The 20011-nt window shown below is 55.0% G+C and overlaps 2 protein-coding genes across 8 annotated transcripts in view; both read left to right on the top strand.

The window, feature by feature from the left end:
• The window catches only part of DSTYK (dual serine/threonine and tyrosine protein kinase), a 29600-nt gene extending 21027 nt beyond the window's left edge, over positions 1-8573 (top strand). The window contains exons 7-13 of one of the 2 annotated variants that reach the window (XM_068995654.1): positions 224-353; positions 545-701; positions 2245-2377; positions 2688-2801; positions 3213-3327; positions 4138-4272; positions 5972-8573. In XM_068995654.1, the coding sequence (XP_068851755.1) occupies positions 224-353; positions 545-701; positions 2245-2377; positions 2688-2801; positions 3213-3327; positions 4138-4272; positions 5972-6159 (972 nt within the window). In that variant the 3' untranslated portion in view covers positions 6160-8573. The remainder of the gene's footprint in view (positions 1-223; positions 354-544; positions 702-2244; positions 2378-2687; positions 2802-3212; positions 3328-4137; positions 4273-5971) is intronic. The other variant, XM_068995655.1, reaches the window with a different exon arrangement.
• A 1482-nt stretch (positions 8574-10055) lies between these two features.
• RBBP5 (RB binding protein 5, histone lysine methyltransferase complex subunit) overlaps positions 10056-20011 on the top strand; it is a 39232-nt gene continuing 29276 nt past the window's right edge. For 2 of the 6 annotated variants that reach the window (XM_068995667.1, XM_068995665.1), the window contains exons 1-10: positions 10060-10204; positions 10601-10626; positions 10733-10905; positions 11695-11835; positions 12230-12392; positions 13331-13440; positions 13568-13687; positions 15090-15243; positions 15367-15438; positions 18869-18986. In XM_068995667.1, coding sequence (XP_068851768.1) covers positions 10186-10204; positions 10601-10626; positions 10733-10905; positions 11695-11835; positions 12230-12392; positions 13331-13440; positions 13568-13687; positions 15090-15243; positions 15367-15438; positions 18869-18986 — 1096 coding nt within the window. In that variant the 5' untranslated portion in view covers positions 10060-10185. Of the gene's footprint in view, positions 10205-10600; positions 10627-10732; positions 10906-11694; positions 11836-12229; positions 12393-13330; positions 13441-13567; positions 13688-15089; positions 15244-15366; positions 15439-18868; positions 18987-20011 lie in introns of all 6 variants that reach the window. The other 4 variants (XM_068995666.1, XM_068995664.1, XM_068995663.1 and 1 more) reach the window with 3 other exon arrangements.

Raw genomic sequence — 20011 nt, 5'->3', positions numbered from 1 at the left:
GGGCTGGGAAAGAGCAATTTTGGGTGCAGGGACAGCTCAAGCAGCAGTTGGTGCTCTTCGGTGCAGCTGCTCTCCAGGGAGAGCTGATGGCAACGTTAATACGGGGTTTTATTTTTAAACCAGACTTGCCAAGGCCCCAGAACCTCCCCAAAGTCGAGCTGTGTGTGTTAAATGTATAAAGCATCCGTGAATATTCCCGGTGAGTGTGTGGTGTCCCTTGCAGCTGGAGGACGGCCACTCTGGCCGGCTGGAGAGGACAGAGGACCTGTGGCTGAAGGTGAGGAAGGACCACGCTCCTCGGCTGGCCCGGCTCTCCCTGGAGAGCAGATCCCTGCAGGATGTGCTGCTGCACGGTGAGGATCCCGCTGGGAATGTTTTCCTGCCCTCTCCCTCCTCCCCAGGCAGCAGTGGGAGCCTGGTTGGATTTTTCACTCCACATTCCAGGCTCCGAGTGGCACCTCTGACTTGGGCGCTCCCCGGGAATGTGTAGGAAGGGGGAAAAACGTGGATTTGGGGGCTGATTCCAGGGATTTGTGCCTTGCAGGGAAGCCCAAGCTGGGCAGGGAGCTGGGCCGAGGCCAGTACGGGGTGGTGTACCTGTGTGACAGCTGGGGGGGACACTTCCCCTGCGCCCTCAAATCCGTCGTCCCTCCGGATGAGAAGCACTGGAACGACCTGGCGCTGGAGTTTCACTACATGAGGTGTGGATCCTGACTGCTCCCCCCATCCCACAGGCAGCTCCTTGGGGTTTCCCAGGATTGTACAGGCTGGAAAAGCCCTCAGCCTGTGGCTGATGCCCTCCCTTGTCACCCAGCCCAGAGCTCCAAGTGCCACGTGCAGGCCCTGGTTTGCTGCAGTTCCGCTCTGGAATCCGGGATTGGAGCTCCTGGGATGCTTGGCCGTCCCTAAGCTGGGCAGGACACCTGGGCTGTGAGGGGCAGAGCTGCTCCTTCCCACCTCAGTGTGATTCTCTGCTGCCCCAATGCAGAATGAAGCACAGTTTACAGCCTCTGATACTCAGCAGTTCTCCTCCCCTGGTTCCTGGTGGGGAATCCTCCCTCCTTTCCCTCTCCTGCTCCCGTCTGAATCCCCAAAAAAGCCCAGGATGGCTCTGCAGTGCCGAGAGCAGCAGTGACCAGCTGCAGGCACAGGCAGCTGAGAGAAGAGTGGGGCTTTTTTTGGGAGCTCTAACCTTTAAAAGGGCTTTTTGTTGTTGTTGGTTTTGAGTTTAATTGGCTCAGACAGCTGAGGTTGTTGTGCCCTGAGCTGCGCTCGGCATTTTTGTTGTGCTGGGAATTTTTGCTGTTGTGCTGAAGCTGCAGCTCTGGGGCTTCTTCCTTGGTCTGTGGTGGAGGACAGGGGCCAAAAATGACCCAAATTTTCTGTGCTGAACCTTCTCCAGGTCTCTGCAGGGACTTTGGGGCTTCTTCCTTGGCCTGGGATGGGGGACAGGGGCCAAAAATGACCCAAATTTTCTGTGCTGAACCTTCTCCAAGTCCCTGCAGGGACTTTGGGGCTTCTTCCTTGGCCTGGGATGTGGGACAGGGATGAAAAATGAGCCCAAATTTTATGTTCTGAACCTTCTCCAGGTGCCTTCAGGGACTTTGGGGCTTCTTCCTTGGCCTGGGATGGGGGACAGGGATCAAAAATGACCCCAGATTCTCTGTGCTGAACCTTCTCCAGGTCTCTGCAGGGACTTTGGGGCTTCTTCCTTGGCCTGGGGTGTGGGACAGGGATGAAAAATGAGCCCAAATTTTCTGTTCTGAACCTTCTCCAGGTCCCTTCAGGGACTTTGGGGCTTCTTCCTTGGCCTGGGATGGGGGACAGGGGCCAAAAATGACCCAAATTTTCTGTGCTGAACCTTCTCCAGGTCTCTGCAGGGACTTTGGAGCTTCTTCCTTGGCCTGGGATGGGGGACAGGGGCCAAAAATGACCCAAATTTTCTGTGCTGAGCCTTCTCCAGGTCCCTGCAGGGACTTTGGGGCTTCTTCCTTCCCCTGGGATGGGGGACAGGGATCAAAAATGACCCCAGATTCTCTGTGCTGAACCTTCTCCAGGTCTCAGCACGGACTTTGGGGCTTCTTCCTTGGCCTGGGGTGGGGGACAGGGATCAAAAATGACCCCAAATTTCTGTGCTGAACCTTCTCCAGGTCTCTGCAGGGACTTTGGGGCTTCTTCCTTGGCCTGGGATGGGGGACAGGGATCAAAAATGAGCCCAAATTCTCTGTGCTGAACCTTCTGCAGGTCCCTGCAGTCCCACGAGAGGCTGGTGCACCTGCACGGGTCTGTGATCGATTATGGCTACGGAGGAGGCTCCAGCATTGCTGTGCTGCTGATCATGGAAAGGCTGCACAGGGACCTCTACACGGGGCTGAAGGTGCCAAATTCTGCTATTAAATTCATATTTTGTGTTTATTTTATCCCTGGACAGAGCTTGGAGCGACCTGGTTTGGTGGGAAGTGTCCCTGCCCATGGGACAAGATGAGCTTTAAATCTCCCAACCCAAACTTGTGCTGCTCTAATTTAAAACAAAAACAAAAAAAATCCTAAAATTCTCTAATATAAAAATCGGATTATTAACATTAATCTGTAAAACGAAGCTGGAATTGCTCAGTTTTCAGTGTTTTGATAAAGAGGAGGCCAAAGTAACTTGAAGGTGTGAAATCTGTGGTTTTTTCCCCCCTCAGGCTGGGCTGGAATTGGAGCCACGGTTGCAGATTGCCTTGGATGTGGTGGAAGGGATCCGGTACCTGCACAGCCAGGGGCTGGTGCACAGGGATATCAAACTCAAAAACGTCCTGGTAAGGAAAATCCCTGCCTCTTCCTCATCCCAGAGCCTTTTCAGTGCAGAAAAACCCCAAGCTCTAAGTGAAGGAATAACTTTCCCCACACGGGATGTTTTAAGGAGGTTTCCCTGCCTCCTTTCCTGGCTGGAAACCTGGAGCAAAGGGAGCAGGGAATGACTCCTGTGGAGTGCAGCCAGCCTCAGCCAGGAGGAGGATTTCCAGTTCCTGCTGCCCTTAAATCCCAGCCACACCCAGGTGTGGGGAGACGAGCGCTGCCTCCAGGGAAATGCCCAAGAGCAGCCAGGAAACCTGAGAAAATGAGTTCAAAGCAGGTGCTCAGCCCTCATGGTGTAAACTGGTACCAAAAATCGATGTTTCCTGGGAGAAACGTGCTTCTCACCTGCCTGCCTCTGCCTTTTTCCTCAGCTGGACAAAAAGAATCGGGCCAAAATCACGGATTTGGGGTTCTGCAAACCCGAGGCGATGATGTCCGGCAGCATCGTGGGCACCCCCATCCACATGGCTCCCGAGCTCTTCACAGGTAGGACCCCCCTGAATCCTGGAATTCTGTGGGCAACTCCTTGGAATTCAGCTCTCAGTTGCTCCTGGGGCCCTTTGAACCCCGGGGAATTCCCTGCTTTTGGTGCCTGCTGGGGGTTTTTCCTGTGTTTTAAGCCTGGCTCTTGGCAGAGAGCGATGGGGTTGGTCAGCTGTGCTGAGGTAATTAACACCCTTGCAATTAGCAGTGTAAATGATCAGTTAGGGGGAAGCTGGAGATCCTTGGCTTTCATAGGGAAATATTCCAGGAAGGATTCCCTGTGAGGAATTCCCAGGCTGTCCGTGCCTTGTGGAGCGAGTTTGGGTTCATTGGGAATTCTGGCAGCTGCTCTGAGGCTTTTTCCTGAGTTTTAGAAGCACTGGGAAGTTCCAATCCCATTTTTCCAGAATCCTTCTGGTCTGTTAGAGCTGTCCCTGCTTGGATAAGGTTGGGATCCAATGGAGCAGCTGGATTGGTGTGAATTTAGGGAAAATCCCACATTTCTGGGATGGGAGGCTGATGTTTGGCTCTGACAGAGCTGAGCCTCCATGGGGTTGGTGTTAAACTCTGGAATACACCCGAGCTCTGGTTTGGGAATTCCTGGGACAGCTTAAATTTATAAATCCTGGGAATTGGAAAAGCCTGACCTTGATCCCAACTCCTGCCCTGTTATTCCACACAAGTTTTGCCTCCCTGCTGTGGAATTTGGGGTTAAATTTGGGAGAGCGGGACACTGGAATCACTTCTCAGCCTGCCCAGCTCCCGGGGATTTTTCCCTGCTGATCCCATGTGGGTTTTTTTTTTTCCTCCCAGGGAAATATGACAATTCCGTGGATGTTTATGCCTTTGGGATCCTGTTCTGGTACCTGTGCTCGGGCCACGTGAAGTTACCCGAGGCCTTTGAGAGGTGTGCGAGCAAAGATCACCTGTGGAACAACGTCAGGAGAGGTACCTGGGCTGGGCTGGGCTCTGGGAACGCCTCAGGTGCTGGGAAAATCCCCTTTTGTTCTGCTGCTGGAGAGGTGAAAGGGAAAAATCCCAGAATCCCTGAGGTTGGAAAACGTTTCTGGGATCATCGAGTCCAAGCTGGGCCTGATCCCAGCCCTGAGTGCCACGTCCAGGAACTCCTTGGACACCTCCAAACCTCCCTGGGCAGCCCCTGCCAAGGCCTGAGCGCCCTTTCCATGAGGAAATTCCTGCTGAAATTCCAACCTGAGCCTCCCCTGGCCCAGCCTGAGGCCGTTCCCTCTCCTGTCCCTGTTCCTTGGGAGAAGATCCCAAATCCCCCCGGCTGCCCCCTCCTGTCAGGGAGTTGTGGAATGACAAGGCCCCTCCTGAGCCTCCTTTGCTCCAGGCTGAGCCCCCCCAGCTCCCTCAGGACTCTCCAGATCCTTTCCCAGCTCCCTCAGGACTCTCCAGGCCCTTTCCCAGCTCTGCTCCCTTCCCTGGACAAGCTCCAGGCCCAGAATGTCCTCCCTGATCTGAGGAGCCAGAACTGGACCCACAAATCCAATCCCAGTTCCTCCCCAGTGCGAGGGGACAATCCCTGCCCTGCTCCTGCTGCTCCAGGAGTTTTTGATCCATTTATTCCCAAAATCCCGTCCAAATCTTCCCTTTTTCACTCAATCAGCTCGTGTCCAGGGTGGATTTGTGCACATCCAGCCTCTCCTGGCATTCCCAGGGTGGTTTTTTATGGATCCAGCCTCTCCTGGCATTCCCAGGGTGGTTTTTTATGGATCCAACCTCTGTTCTGCCATTCCACGGTGTTTTTTATGGATCCAGCCTCTCCTGGCATTTCTGGGGTGGTTTTTTTATGGATCCAGCCTCTCCTGGCATTCCTGGGGTGGTTTTTTATGGATCCAGCCTCTCCTGGCATTCCCGGGGTGGTTTTTTATGGATCCAGCCTCTCCTGGCATTCCTGGGGTGGTTTTTTATGGATCCAGCCTCTCCTGGCATTTCTGGGGTGGTTTTTTATGGATCCAGCCTCTCCTGGCATTCCTGGGGTGTTTTTTTTTATGGATCCAGCCTCTCCTGGCATTCCTGGGGTGGTTTTTTTATGGATCCAGCCTCTCCTGGCATTTCTGGGGTGGTTTTTTTATGGATCCAGCCTCTCCTGGCGTTCCTGGGGTGGTTTTTTTTATGGATCCAGCCTCTCCTGGCATTCCCAGGGTGGGTTTTTTATGGATCCAGCCTCTCCTGGCATTAGTGGGGTGTTTTTTTTATGGATCCAGCCTCTCCTGGCATTCCCAGGGTGGTTTTTATGGATCCAGCCTCTCCTGGCATTCCCGGGGTGGTTTTTTATGGATCCAGCCTCTCCTGGCATTCCCGGGGTGGTTTTTTTATGGATCCAGCTTCTCCTGGCATTCCTGGGGTGGTTTTTTTATGGATCCAGCCTCTCCTGGCATTCCTGGGGTGGTTTTTTATGGATCCAGCCTCTCCTGGCATTCCTGGGGTGGTTTTTTATGGATCCAGCCTCTCCTGGCATTCCCAGAGTGTTTTTTTATGGATCCAGCCTCTCCTGGCATTCCTGGGGTGGGTTTTTTATGGATCCAGCCTCTCCTGGCATTAGTGGGGTGTTTTTTTTATGGATCCAGCCTCTCCTGGCATTCCTGGGGTGGTTTTTTATGGATCCCTGGGTGTTTTCCAGGCGTTCGTCCGGAGCGTCTCCCGGTGTTTGACGAGGAGTGCTGGCAGCTGATGGAAGCCTGCTGGGACGGGGACTCTTCCCAACGGCCTCTCCTGGGAATCGTGCAGCCCATGCTCCAGGGAATCATGGACAGGCTCTGCAGGGCCGGCTCCGAGCATCCCAACCAAGGCTTGGATGACTCCACCTGAGCGGGAAGCGCGGCCGGATTTGGGAATTGCGGAGGGGGGGGTGGAATTCCAGCCCTGCCTCTGCCGGGGGCTCCGTGCCAGCCCCGAGCGGGACAGGGAGGAGCAGCCAGAGGTGGCTCGGGGAGGGGGCTGAGGGCTCCATCCCAATCCCAGCCCGTTATCCCAATGGAGTTGTGCAGCCGAGGTGGGGAAAACCCAAACCCTTGGGACTGAGAGGGGACTCTGGCAATCCCCCCCCGAGCCTGGCGTGCGATCCGTGGGATGGGAAAAGCCTTCCCGTGCACTCCGGGATCAGGATCCCGCTCGCTCCGGCAGCGGCGCCAATTCCAGAGCGCTCGGAGAGGAAGGAAAAAGGCACCAAACTTTAGGATAAGGAAGTGTTGGGGAGCTCCAAGGAGCTGCTGCACCACTGGAAATGTTTACATGGACAGGAGCGAAGCTTCCGTGTTTTACTCCGGGGATTTGCAAAACCCCGCCTGGATAAGCTATTGATCCCTAATCCCAGCTTTTCCTCCTCTTTTTTCCCCGCTCCTTTGGCTTCCTAAGATTTCTTGGAATGGCTGGAGAAACCTGCCCTCGCTTCCACACTCGGCTCCTCCGAGGTTCCACCTTGTAGCAGCACAAAAAGTCCTTCCAATGGTTGATTTTTCCCGTGGGAAAAGTGCCAAAATTCCTTTTCAATCGGGATTTGGGGCTTGGAATGAACGGGAAAGGTCGTGGCAGTTTTAAATTGGGTGAAGTCTGGACAGGAATATTTTTAAAAATGAGGATTTTTTTTTTTCCAGCTTTTCTTGAGAGTTGGAGGGAAGAAAGATCCTTCCTCCTTCTCCTCAGCTTCACTCCAGAGCTGGAATTCGGTTGGAAAGAACTTAAAAAACTGGGGATAGGGGAGGAGGGGGATCCTGGGGCAAGGTTGTCTTTCCCAAATTCCTGGAGATCCCAGTTTGCCTCCTGCATTGTTTGGGGTGGAGCTGGGAGCAGGAAACGCCCCGTGGTGACTCCGGGAGGGAGTTGGGAATTCTCCCTGGAATTCCCAGGGGATGGGCGGGGCCTGGCATTCCCAGGAAAGCAGCGCAGGAAGGTGGAATTGCTTGGTTTGAAATTCCAGCTGCCGTGGCCGAGGATGCAGGGGCTGCTTTAGTGGGAATCTTCTCCTTTCGTTGTGCAATAAATGGATTCGGGAGCTTTTGATGGAGAGAAAATCCCGGCTTTATTTTGTGTTCCTCCCCTGGGTTCCTCCCGTGTGGGATGTGCCGGCATTCCCGGGGCGGGGTTGGGATGGATCCGGCCTCTGCTGCCCTTCCCAGAGGGGGTTTTATGGATCCAGGCCCTCTGCTGCCATTCCCAGAGGGGGTTTTATGGATCCAGGCCCTGTGCTGGCATTCCCAGGGCGCTTTTTTATGGATCCAACCTCTCCTGCCGTTCCCAGAGTGGTTTTCATGGATCCAATCCCCGTGTTGGCATTCCCAGCATGTTTTTTTTTTTTTTTTTATGGATTCAGCCTCTCCTGGCATTCCCAGAGTGGATTTGTGTGGATCCAACCCCTGTTGTGCCATTCCAGGGTGGATTTTTATGGATCCATCCCCCTCTGGCATTCCCAGGGTGGATTTTATGGATTCATTATTCCCTTCTGGCATTCCCAGGGTGGATTTTATGGATCCATTATCCATTCTCTCTGCTGGCACTCCCAGTGTATTCTGCATGGATCCATCCCCCTCTGGCATTCCCAGAGTGGTTTTTATGGATTCATCCTCTCCTGGCATTCCCAGGGTGGTTTTTATGGATCCATTATCCCCCTCTGGCATTCCCAGAGTGGATTTTATGGATCCATTATCCCCCTCTGGCATTCCCAGGGTGGATTTTTATGGATTCATCCTCTCCTGGCATTCCTGGGGTGGATTTTATGGATCCATTATCCCCCTCTGGCATTCCCAGAGTGGATTTTCATGGATCCATCCCCCTCTGGCATTCCTGGGGTGGATTTTATGGATCCATCCCCCTCTGGCATTCCTGGGGTGGATTTTATGGATCCATCCCCCCCTGGCATTCCTCAGGTGGATTTTCATGGATCCATCCCCCTCTGGCATTCCCAGAATGGATTTTTATGGATTCATCCTCTCCTGGCATTCCCAGGGTGGTTTTTATGGATCCATTATCCCCCCCTGGCATTCCCAGGGTGGTTTTTATGGATCCATTATCCCCCCCTGGCATTCCCAGCTCTCCCATGCCCTTCCAGCTGCTGTGCCAAGTCCTCCCCCACTTTTCCAAAGCCCAATCCCACTTTCCCTGCCCCGGGCACCCCTCGGGCACCACGAACAGCGTTAACCCCGGGTGCCACCGGGCCTGGGAGGGGAAAAACCTCGGGAAAAACCTCTGGAAAACCGGGAGAGCCCAGCTTGGAGGCCTGGGGAGGGCGGGAGGGCGTTTGTGTAAATAAAAAATGTCTGAATAAACCTGAAACCTCGGAGTCTGCGATTCCAGAGCTTTTCCTGCCTCACCAGCCCAGACAATTCCCTGAAGCCTTTTTTGGAGCTTCCCTGAGTCCTGTGTGGGCTTTGGGGTTTTGTTTTTGGAGGGGGGGTTGGGAATTTTGGCAGGTGGAATGTGGGAAGCTCCGGGTTTCCCTGAATTTATTTCCCTGCCTGGATTTGAGCTGGGAGCTTCCCTGGCCCCTTCTCATCCCTGAAATCCGGGTGCTGCCCTCTGGCAGAGCAAGGGAAAGAGGAATCAGCATTTTATGGGAAAAGATTCCAGGCTTTTTAAATCCAAAGTGGGGCCGAGCTCTCGTCCCACCCCTGGCTGCAGAATTTGGGAATGGGAAGAGCAGCCCCTGCCTTGCCTGGAGCCACAACCCTTCCCTTAAATGAGCACCACTAAGAATTGGTTTGGTTTGTTTTGTTTTGTTTTATTTTTCCTTTAAATTTAATTTCATTTTATTCTTTTCCCCCCTCCTTTTTCTCCCCCTTCCCCCCCCTTTTTTCCCCTTCTTTTCCCCCCTTCTTCCCTCCCCTTTTTTCCCCCCCTTCTTTTCCCCTTCTTTTCCCCCCTTTTCCCCCCTTTCCCCCCCTTCCCCCCCCCTTTTTCCCCCTTTTTTCCCCCCTCTTTTTCTCTCCCCTTTTTTTTCCTTCTTTTTTTTTCCTTCTTTTTTTTTCCTTCTTTTTTTCCCTTCTTTTTTTTCCCTTCTTTTTTTTCCCTTCTTTTTTTTCCCTTCTTTTTTTTCCCTTCTTTTTTTCCCTTCTTTTTTTTCCCTTCTTTTTTTTTCCCCTTCTTTTCCCCCCTTCTTTCCCCCCCTTTATTCCTCTTTATTTTATTCCTTTTTTCCAAAAGCAGCCGCTGCTGGAAGTGCCCACGGCCAGGTTCGAGCACCCCGGGATAGCAGAAGTGTCCCTGTCCCTGTCCCTGGAGGATTTTAAGCTCCCTCCCATCCCAAACCATTCCAGAATTCCCGAATTTTTCCGCTCCCAGCTCTGACTCCAAACCTGCTCCAGGTGTTTTCCGTGTTCTCCGCCGGGGGGAGCAGGGCCGGGATGGGGAAAACACAAGACGTTAAAGCGCGTGAACGAGACGCTGCAATACCCGCCAGGGCCCAGCTTCCCCTTTGGATTTTAGTTAATTATTCGAATAATTATTATTTTAATTATTCTCTCTCTTTTATTGTCGCCCCCTGCCGGCTGCTTGCCCCCTTCCCGGAACCTTTCTGCGCGGCCGCGGGGCCCGCCCGGCCCCTTCTGCGCGCGGCGCTGGGGCTGCCCGGCCCCTTCTGCGCGCCGCGCTGGGGCTGCCCGCCGCGCTGCCTGCTCCCCGCTGCCCATTCCCGGCCCCGCCGCCGCGCCGGCAGCGAGCGGGGCCGCGCCCCGTGCCCGCAGGGAGAGGCGGGCGGAGCCGGGCCGGGAGGCGCCGGGAGCCGCGGCGGGGGAGGAGGAAAAGAGCGGCGGTTTGTCAGGCGAACGGCGAGGCGCGGGCTCGGGCAGGTCCCCCGCGGGGTCCTTCGGCGACGGGAGCGGAGGGAGCGGGATCGGCGGCGCGATGAACCTGGAGCTGCTCGGTGCGGACGGGAACGGGAGCGGGAACGGGAACGGGAGCGGGAGCGGGGGGCTGCGGGAGCAGCAGGAGGCGGGAATGGAATGGGGAGGGAGCCGGGAGCGGGGGGCGGCGGGGGCGGGACGGCGGCGCGATGAACCTGGAGCTGTTCGGTGCGGACGGGAATGGGATGGGAATGGGATGGGAATGGGAACGGGGGCGGGCACGGAGTCAGGGGGTGGCGCGGCTGGGAATGGGAGTGGAGCTGGGAGCGGGGCAGGACCGGGGACGGCGGGGCCGGGAATGGGGGGTGGCTGAGCCGGGCGGCTCCGGGGCTGGCCCGGCGCTGGTCCCGGTACCGGGCGGGGGCTCGGCGGGGCCGCCCCGCTCGCTCAGCCGCTGCCTTCGCGTTCCTTTGCAGAGTCCTTCGGCCAGAACTACCCCGAGGTAACCGCGCTCCCCGCCCCCGGAGCCGCCCCCGGGCTCTCCCCCCGGCTCTCCCCCGGCGGCGGGGGCGGCCTGACCGGGCGCGGGCGCTGCGCTCTCCCCGCAGGAGGCCGACGGGACCCTGGACTGCATCAGCATGGCCCTGACGTGCACCTTCAACCGCTGGGGCACCCTGCTCGCCGTGGGCTGCAACGACGGCAGGATCGTCATCTGGGACTTCCTGACCCGCGGCATCGCCAAGATCATCAGCGCCCACATCCACCCCGTGTGCTCGCTGTGGTGAGCGCCGCGACCGCGCTGCTGCCGCCGGCACCGGGCACGGCCGGCTCGGCTGGTCCCCGGCTGGTCCCCGGCTGGTCCCCGGCTTGTCCCCGGTGCTGCGGGGCTGCAGCGGCCCTGCCGGGACAGCTGGGGCGAGGAGAGGGAGAGGGAGAGGGAGAGGGAGAGGGAGAGGGAGAGGGAGAAGGGAGAGGGAGAGGGAGAAGGGAGAGGGAGAGGGAGAAGGGAGAGGGAGAGGGAGAGGGAGAGGGAGAAGGGAGAGGGAGAGGGAGAGGGAGAGGGAGAGGGAGAGGGAGAAGGGAGAGGGAGAGGGAGAGGAGGCTCCCGGGGAGCTTTGGGTTCTTTCGGTGCTTAAAGGGCTCCGGGAGAGCTGGAGGGGGACTTGGGATAATGGATGGAGCGATGGGATAAGCGGGAATGGCTGAAGGGGATCTTGGGAAGGAGTTCTTCCCTGGCAGGGTGGGGAGGGGCTGGGATGGAATTCCCGAGAATCTGTGGCTGCTGCATCCCTGGAAGTGCCCAAGGCACTGGAGCAGCCTGGGATGGGGGAGGTGTCCGTGCCCGTGGCAGGAGTGGGAACAGGATGATCCTTAAGCTCTTCCCACCCCAAACCATTCCACGATTCCATGCTTTTTGTCAGGAATTGCACTTTCCCTTAGGACTTTCTGCCTGCCAGACTCTTTCCAAAGCTGTCCAAATTCCCTCTGAGCCTGCTCCTTTCCCCCTCCCCGGCTGTGTTTGACACTTTTAAGGAATAACTTTGCTGGGAATTGCCTCCCTGTGCTGCAGCTGGAGCCGGGATGGGCACAAACTGGTCAGTGCCTCCACTGACAACATCGTGTCGCAGTGGGATGTGCTGTCCGGGGACTGCGACCAGAGATTCCGCTTCCCCTCGCCCATCCTCAAAGTCCAGTACCACCCCCGGGACCAGTAAGTGCAGTGGGAAAAGCAGGGGATGCTCCCAGTGGGGTGGAACCAGCGGCTCTTTGGATTTTCTTCTGTTTCCCAAAGGAATCGTTGGGATTGTGGGGTTGTGGGGTTGTGTTGGGATTGGGTTTGCTGCGGGAGGATGGGGATGGGAGGAAACACCTGGAGATGAGTGTGGAAACGTCTCCTTTGCTTTAAAACCACTGCACAAACTTGGAGAGGGAAAGGAAATTCAAGTAAACCCCAACTTGACATCGTTTTGCTGTCCAAGTACCAAAAGCAAGACAACAAAAATTGAAACACCCTGCATTCCTTGATCCACATCGATGCTTTTCTCTTTTCCTCTAAATGTGGGAATCATTTCCCAGAGAGGGAATTCCCGAGTTTTCCCTTGCAGGAACAGGGTGCTGGTGTGTCCCATGAAGTCGGCGCCGGTGATGCTGACCCTGTCAGACTCCAAGCACGTGGTGCTGCCTGTGGACGACGACTCCGACCTCAACGTGGTGGCCTCGTTCGACAGGAGAGGGGAATACATCTACACTGGCAATGCCAAGGGAAAGGTGAGTGCCCCTGCCTGCCAGCTGGCACCAGGGCAGGGCCAGGCTGGGCAGCAGCTGGAATTTCCCCATGGAAAAGCGGGGTCAGGCTTTGGAACTGCCCAAGGAGGTTTGGGGTGCCCGTCCCTGGAGGTGTCCGAGGAATTCCTGGAGGTGGCACTCGGTGCTCCAGGTGGGGATGGGGCACCCCAAGAGGTGAGGGGCACAGGGGTGGGTTTGGGGAACAGGAACAGGCACAGGGATGGATTTGGGAAACAGGAATGGGTTTGAGGAATAGGAACAGGTACAGGAGTGGGTTTGGGAATGGGTGAAGGGCACAGGGATGGATTTGGGGACCCATGAGGGGCACAGGGGTGGGTTTGGGGAACAGGAACAGGCACAGGGAAGGGTTTGGGGAACAGGTGAGGGGCACAGGGGTGGGTTTGGGAACAGGTGAGGGGCACAGGGGTGGGTTTGGGAACAGGTGAAGGGCACAGGGATGGGTTTGGGGACCCATGAGGGGCACAGGAATGGGTTTGGGGAATAGGAACAGGTACAGGGGTGGCTTTGGGAACGGGTGAAGGGCACAGGGATGGATTTGGGGACCTGTGAGGGGCACAGAGGTGGCTTTGGGGACAGGAACGAGTTTGGGGAACAGGAACAGGCACAGGGATGGGTTTAGGGAACAGGAACAGGCACAGGGAAGGGTTTGGGGAACAGTTGAGGGGCACAGGAATGGATTTGGGGAATGGGTGAGGGATTGGTTGATGATCCTGGAGGGATTTTCCAGCCTCAGAGATTCTGGGATCTTTGACTTTGTTTTTGACACATTTTTGGGATCTTTTCCCAGCGTTCCTGTCCCAGCAGCTCCTGCAGTGTCCCTGGGTGGGCTCAGAGGGTTCTGTTTTGGGGACTGAGTGACGACAAAGCCACTGATTGTTCTCTGTCTGCTTAATCTTCAGATCTTGGTCTTAAAAACAGACACTCAGGATCTTGTTGCTTCCTTCAGAGTGACCACAGGGACCAGCAACACCACGGCCATTAAATCCATCGAGTTCGCCCGCAAAGGGAGGTGAGCGCCTCCGGGGACGGCCCCAAACAGCAGAGAAACTCTTCAAAACCCCACAATTCTTTCATGGGATGGGATTTTTAATGGTTTGGGTGGTTTTTTTTAATGTTCTGTCCCTCTTGTGCTGCAGCTGCTTCCTGATCAACACGGCCGACCGGATCATCCGCGTGTACGACGGGCGGGAGATCCTCACCTGCGGCCGCGACGGGGAGCCCGAGCCCATGCAGAAACTGCAGGACCTGGTCAACAGGTCAGGGGCATGGGGAGGGTGTGGGGTGGGGGGTGTGGGGTGTGGGGAGCAGGTCAGGGGCATGGGGAGGGTGTGGGGAACAGGTCAGGGGCACAGGGGATGTGGGGTGTGGGGTGTGGGGAGCAGGTCAGGGGCACAGGGAATGTGGGGTGTGGGGTGTGGGGTGTGAGGAGCAGGTCAGGGGCATGGGGAAGGTGTGGGGTGTGGGGAACAGTTCAGGGGCACAGGGGATGTGGGGTGTGGGGAACAGGTCAGGGGCATGGGGAGGGTGTGGGGTGTGGGGAGCAGGTCAGGAGCACAGGGGATGTGGGGTGTGGGGAGCAGGTCAGGGGCACGGGGCTTGGGGGTGTGGGGAGCAGGTCAGGGGCACAGGGAGTGTGGGGTGTGGGGAGCAGGTCAGGGGCATGGGGAGGGTGTGGGGTGTGGGGAACAGGTCAGGAGCACAGGGGATGTGGGGTGTGGGGAGCAGGTCAGGGGCACGGGGCTTGGGGGTGTGGGGAGCAGGTCAGGGGCATGGGGAGGGTGTGGGGTGTGGGGAGCAGGTCAGGGGCATGGGGAGGGTGTGGGGTGTGGGGAACAGGTCAGGGGCATGGGGCTGTGGGGTGTGGGGAGCAGGTCAGGAGCACAGGGGGTGTGGGGTGTGGGGAGCAGGTCAGGGGCACGGGGGGGGTGGGATGTGGGGTGTGGGGAGCAGGTCAGAGGCACAGGGGGTGTGGGATGTGGGGTGTGGGGAGCAGGTCAGGGGCATGGGGAGGGTGTGGGGTGTGGGGAACAGGTCAGGGGCATGGGGAGGGTGTGGGGAACAGGTCAGGGGCACAGGGGATGTGGGGTGTGGGGAGCAGGTCAGGAGCACAGGGGGTGTGGGGTGTGGGGAACAGGTCAGGGGCACGGGGAGGGTGTGAAGTGTGGGGTTTGGGGTGTGGGGAGCAGGTCAGGGGCACAGGAATGGCTGCAGGGTTTAGGGAACAGGAATGGCTTTGGGGAACAGGTGAGGGTTACAGTAGGAATGGGTTTGGGGAACAGGTGAGGTGCTCAGGGATGGATTTGGGGAACAGGGACAGGCACAGGGTGCTCAGCCACTGGAAAAGGCTCCCCAGGGAATTGTCCCGACCCCAAAGGCTGTGGGAAGTTTGCACAATGCCCTCAGGGATGCACTGGGGGGGATTCAGGGCTGGGGGTTGGATCCCCGATCCTCGCGGGTCCTTTTCCCCTCGGGATATTCCCCGTTGGGTGATGCCGGGGCTGGGATCAGTTCCCATCCCACATTCCGTGCTGAGGACACAACTTCCCATTTGGGATTCGCCTGGAACAACCTGAACTCTAAACGAGGATGGGAGGGTGAAAAATCCCAGGCGGAACACCAAAGCCCTTTTCCCTGCTCCGTGGTTGTCCCTGGCTGCAGGACCCCCTGGAAGAAGTGCTGCTTCTCGGGGGACGGCGAGTACATCGTGGCGGGCTCCGCGCGGCAGCACGCGCTCTACATCTGGGAGAAGAGCATCGGCAACCTGGTGAAAATCCTGCACGGAACCCGGGGGGAGCTGCTCCTGGACGTGGCAGTAAGGGAGAATCCCTGCAGTGGGCATTCCTTGGGATTTGGGAATGAAACTCCGCTGATTCCGTTGGCTAATGAAGGTTTTTCTTCCTTCCCTGCCCTCGCTCTGTCTCCCGGTTCATTCCAGTGGCACCCGGTGCGGCCCATCATCGCCTCCATCTCCAGCGGGGTGGTTTCCATCTGGGCTCAGAACCAAGTGGTGAGTGAGGCCTTGGGGTCATTCCCAAGGGGTGAGTGAGGCCTTGGGGTCATTCCCAAATGCTGAGCGAGGCCTTGGGGTCATTCCCAAAAGCTGAGCAAGGCCTTGGGGTCATTCCCAGATGCTGAGTGAGGCCTTGGGGTCATTCCCAAAAGCTGAGTGAGGCCGTGGGGTCATTCCCAAAAGCTGAGTGAGGCCTTGGGGTCATTCCCAAGTACTGAGTGAGGCTTTGGGGTCATTCCCAGATGCTGAGTGAGGCCTTGGGGTCATTCCCAAAAGCTGAGTGAGGCCTTGGGGTCATTCCCAAGGGGTGAGTGAGGCCTTGGGGTCATTCCCAAAAGCTGAGTGAGGCCTTGGGGTCATTCCCAAAAGCTGAGTGAGGCCTTGGGGTCATTCCCAAAAGCTGAGTGAGGCCTTGGGGTCATTCCCAAGGGGTGAGTGAGGCCTTGGGGTCATTCCCAAAAGCTGAGTGAGGCCTTGGGGTCATTCCCAAATGCTGAGTGAGGCCTTGGGGTCATTCCCAAGCGCTGAGTGAGGCCTTGGGGTCATTCCCAAATGCTGAGTGAGGCCTTGGGGTCATTCCCAAGCACTGAGCAAGGCCTTGGGGTCATTCCCAAGGGGTGAGTGAGGCCTTGGGGTCATTCCCAAAAGCTGAGTGAGGCCTTGGGGTCATTCCCAAGTGCTGAGTGAGGCCTTGGGATCATTCCCAAATGCTGAGTGAGGCCTTGGGGTCATTCCCAAGCACTGAGCAAGGCCTTGGGGTCATTCCCAAGGGGTGAGTGAGGCCTTGGGGTCATTCCCAAAAGCTGAGTGAGGCCTTGGGGTCATTCCCAAGTGCTGAGTGAGGCCTTGGGATCATTCCCAAATGCTGAGTGAGGCCTTGGGGTCATTCCCAAATGCTGAGTGAGGCCTTGGGGTCATTCCCAAAAGCTGAGTGAGGCCTTGGGGTCATTCCCAAGCACTGAGTGAGGCCTTGGGGTCATTCCCAAGCACTGAGCAAGGCCTTGGGGTCATTCCCAAGTACTGAGTGAGGCCTTGGGGTCATTCCCAAAAGCTGAGTGAGGCCTTGGGGTCATTCCCAAGGGGTGAGTGAGGCCTTGGGGTCATTCCCAAATGCTGAGTGAGGCCTTGGGGTCATTCCCAAAAGCTGAGTGAGGCCTTGGGGTCATTCCCAAGGGGTGAGTGAGGCCTTGGGGTCATTCCCAAGGGGTGAGTGAGGCCTTGGGGTCATTCCCAAGCACTGAGTGAGGCCTTGGGGTCATTCCCAAGGGGTGAGTGAGGCCTTGGGGTCATTCCCAAATGCTGAGTGAGGCCTTGGGGTCATTCCCAAGCGCTGAGTGAGGCCTTGGGGTCATTCCCAAATGCTGAGTGAGGCCTTGGGGTCATTCCCAAGCGCTGAGTGAGGCCTTGGGATCATTCCCAAATGCTGAGTGAGGCCTTGGGATCATTCCCAAAAGCTGAGCGAGGCCTTGGGGTCATTCCCAAGGGGTGAGTGAGGCCTTGGGGTCATTCCCAAGTGCTGAGTGAGGCCTTGGGGTCATTCCCAAGGGGTGAGTGAGGCCTTGGGGTCATTCCCAAATGCTGAGTGAGGCCTTGGGGTCATTCCCAAAAGCTGAGTGAGGCCTTGGGGTCATTCCCAAGCACTGAGTGAGGCCTTGGGGTCATTCCCAAGGGGTGAGTGAGGCCTTGGGGTCATTCCCAAATGCTGAGTGAGGCCTTGGGGTCATTCCCAAGCGCTGAGTGAGGCCTTGGGGTCATTCCCAAGCGCTGAGTGAGGCCTTGGGGTCATTCCCGAGGGGTGAGTGAGGCCTTGGGGTCATTCCCAAGGGGTGAGTGAGGCCTTGGGGTCATTCCCAAAAGCTGAGTGAGGCCTTGGGGTCATTCCCAAGCGCTGAGTGGGGCCTTGGGGTCATTCCCAAATGCTGAGTGAGGCCTTGGGGTCATTCCCAAAAGCTGAGTGAGGCCTTGGGGTCATTCCCAAGCACTGAGCAAGGCCTTGGGGTCATTCCCAAGTACTGAGTGAGGCCTTGGGGTCATCCCCATGGGATCAAGGCCTGGCACGGCGTGTCCAGGGAAATTTTGGCTGCTCCTGGATCCCTGGAAGTGTCCGGGAGCAGCCTGGGAGGGTGAGAAGTGTCCCTGCCCATGGGATTGGGTGATCCCTTCCAACCCAAACCATTCCAGGTGCTGCTTTAGATGGGATATTGGGAATAAATTCTTCCCTGTGAGGGTGGAGAGGGGCTGGGCTGGAATTCCCAGAGAAAACCGTGGCTGCCCCATCCCTGGAAGTGTCCAAGGCTGGGTTGGAGCAGCCTGGGATCGTGGGAAGTGTCCCTGTCCATGGAATGGGATGGGATTTAAGGTCCCTTCCCACCCAAACCAGTCTGGAATCCCATAATTCCTCACCACTCCATTTTTCTGTGTTGAAATCCTTGATGAAATCCCAATCCCACACATTTTTTGGCCTTTCCTGCCGAATTTTTCCCTTGTGATTTTGAGTGTGAGGAGACTCCTCAAACTCCAGCTCAGCTTTGGGTTAATCCAACTCCATCCCAGGGACATTTTCCATGGGAATTGTCCCGTCCTGGATGTGCTCCTGAATTCCAGGAGCTGGGAGTGAATCCAGGTGGATGAAATCTGAGCTCCAAGCTGGGCTTTGTGATGTTCACTGCAATAATTAAGGAATATTAACGATGCTGGATTTCCACTGGAATTCATCCTGATTTGTTATGGGATCATGGACCTAAAGGAGGCTGGATTTTTGGTGCTTTTATGGGATTTTCCTGGATTTTTGGTGCTTTTATGGGATTTTCTTTGTTTTTCTTTGGTGCTTTTATGGGATTTTCCTTGGTTTTTGATGCTTTCATGGGATTTTCTTGGATTTTTGGTGCTTTTATGGGATTTTCCTGGGTTTTTGGTGCTTTTATGGGATTTTCTTGGATTTTTGGTGCTTTTATGGGATTTTTCCTTGATTTTCTTTGGTGCTTTTATGGGATTTTCTTTGGGTTTTGATGCTTTTATGGGATTTTCCTTGATTTTTGGTGCTTTTATGGGATTTTCTTTGATTTTTGGTGCTTTCATGGGATTTTCTTTGGGTTTTTGGTGCTTTTATGGCATTTTCCTTGATTTTTGGTGCTTTCATGGGATTTTCCCTGATTTTTGGTGTTTTTATGGGATTGTCTTGGATTTTTGGTGCTTTTATGGGATTTTCCTGAGATTGCAGAGCCACAGAATGATTGAGGTTGGAAAAACCCTCCCAGATGATCAATTCCAGCCATTCCCAGCTCTGTCCCTTATCCCCAGGTGCCACATCCATCTTTTCAACCCCTCCAGGATATTTAATTGTGTTGGATTGAAGGAATCCAAGGAATTCTCCTCACAGCTGCCGTTTGTATAAATGAAAACCACTTTTTGACCACTTTTTTTTTAGGAAAACTGGAGTGCCTTTGCCCCTGATTTCAAGGAGCTGGATGAAAATGTGGAATATGAGGAGAGGGAATCAGAATTTGACATTGAGGACGAGGACAAGAGCGAGCCAGAGCAGACAGGTACAGCCCAAACCCTTCCCAGGGAATTCCCAGCCTGCCTGGAATCCTTGGAATCCTTGGAATCCTTGGGATCCTTGGGATCCTTGGCCTGGCCGCTTGGTGGTGCCCAGAAACCACGGGAAAAAAAAATCCTGGAATGTAAAAAAAACCCATGGAAATGAGGATTATTCCCAGCTCTGCTCATTAGCAGCCTTTAATGCTTCCTATTCAAGCACTTCCCAGCATTAAATTCATTGGAATTTAGGGATTTGGGCAGTTTTTATATTCACTGTAACGTTGGTTTTGTGGGAATTAAGCAGCCACATCAATTTAGGCAGGAGGAGAATTGGATGAGTGGAAAAAACCAAAATATTCTGGAGGTTTTAAGTCCTTTCCCTGCCTTTATTCCTGGTGGTTTTTAGGGATAGCTCTGGGTTAGACCACGGGAAAATGAGGGAAAAACCAAATGGGTGAAAAAGGAATAGTTTGAGGTTTGTTTTGTGGTAGAATAGGAAATATTTTAGGGGGTTTTGTGCTTTGATAGGAAATATTTTAGGGGTTTTTTTTGTGTTTTAACAGGAATTATTTGAGGTTTGTTTTGTGCTTTAATAAAATTATTTTAGATTAGTTTTGTGGTTTAACAGGAAATGTTTTAGGTTTGTTTTCTGCTTTAATGGGAAATATTTTAGGGGGGTTTTTGTGCTTTAATATGAATTATTTTAAGTTTGTATTTTGCTTTAATAGGAAATATTTTAGGGGTTTTTGTGCTTTGATAGGAAATATTTTAGGGGGGTTTTTTGTGTTCTAACAGGAATTATTTGAGGTTTGTTTTGGGCTTTAATAAAATTATTTTAGATTAGTTTTGTGGTTTAACAGGAAATGTTTTAGGTTTGTTTTCTGCTTTAATGGGAAATATTTTAGGGGTTTTTTGTACTTTAATATGAATTATTTTAAGTTTGGTTTAATAGGAAATATTTTAGGGTTTTTTTTTGGTGTTTTAACAGGAATTATTTGAGGTTTGTTTTTTGCTTTAATAAGAATTACTT

Source organism: Aphelocoma coerulescens, chromosome 26 (genome assembly GCF_041296385.1).
Source record: "Aphelocoma coerulescens isolate FSJ_1873_10779 chromosome 26, UR_Acoe_1.0, whole genome shotgun sequence".
In the NCBI taxonomy this organism is placed as follows: domain Eukaryota; kingdom Metazoa; phylum Chordata; class Aves; order Passeriformes; family Corvidae; genus Aphelocoma; species Aphelocoma coerulescens.
Note: the sequence above shows the minus strand (reverse complement) of the source record. Positions and strands in the feature narration are given on the sequence as shown.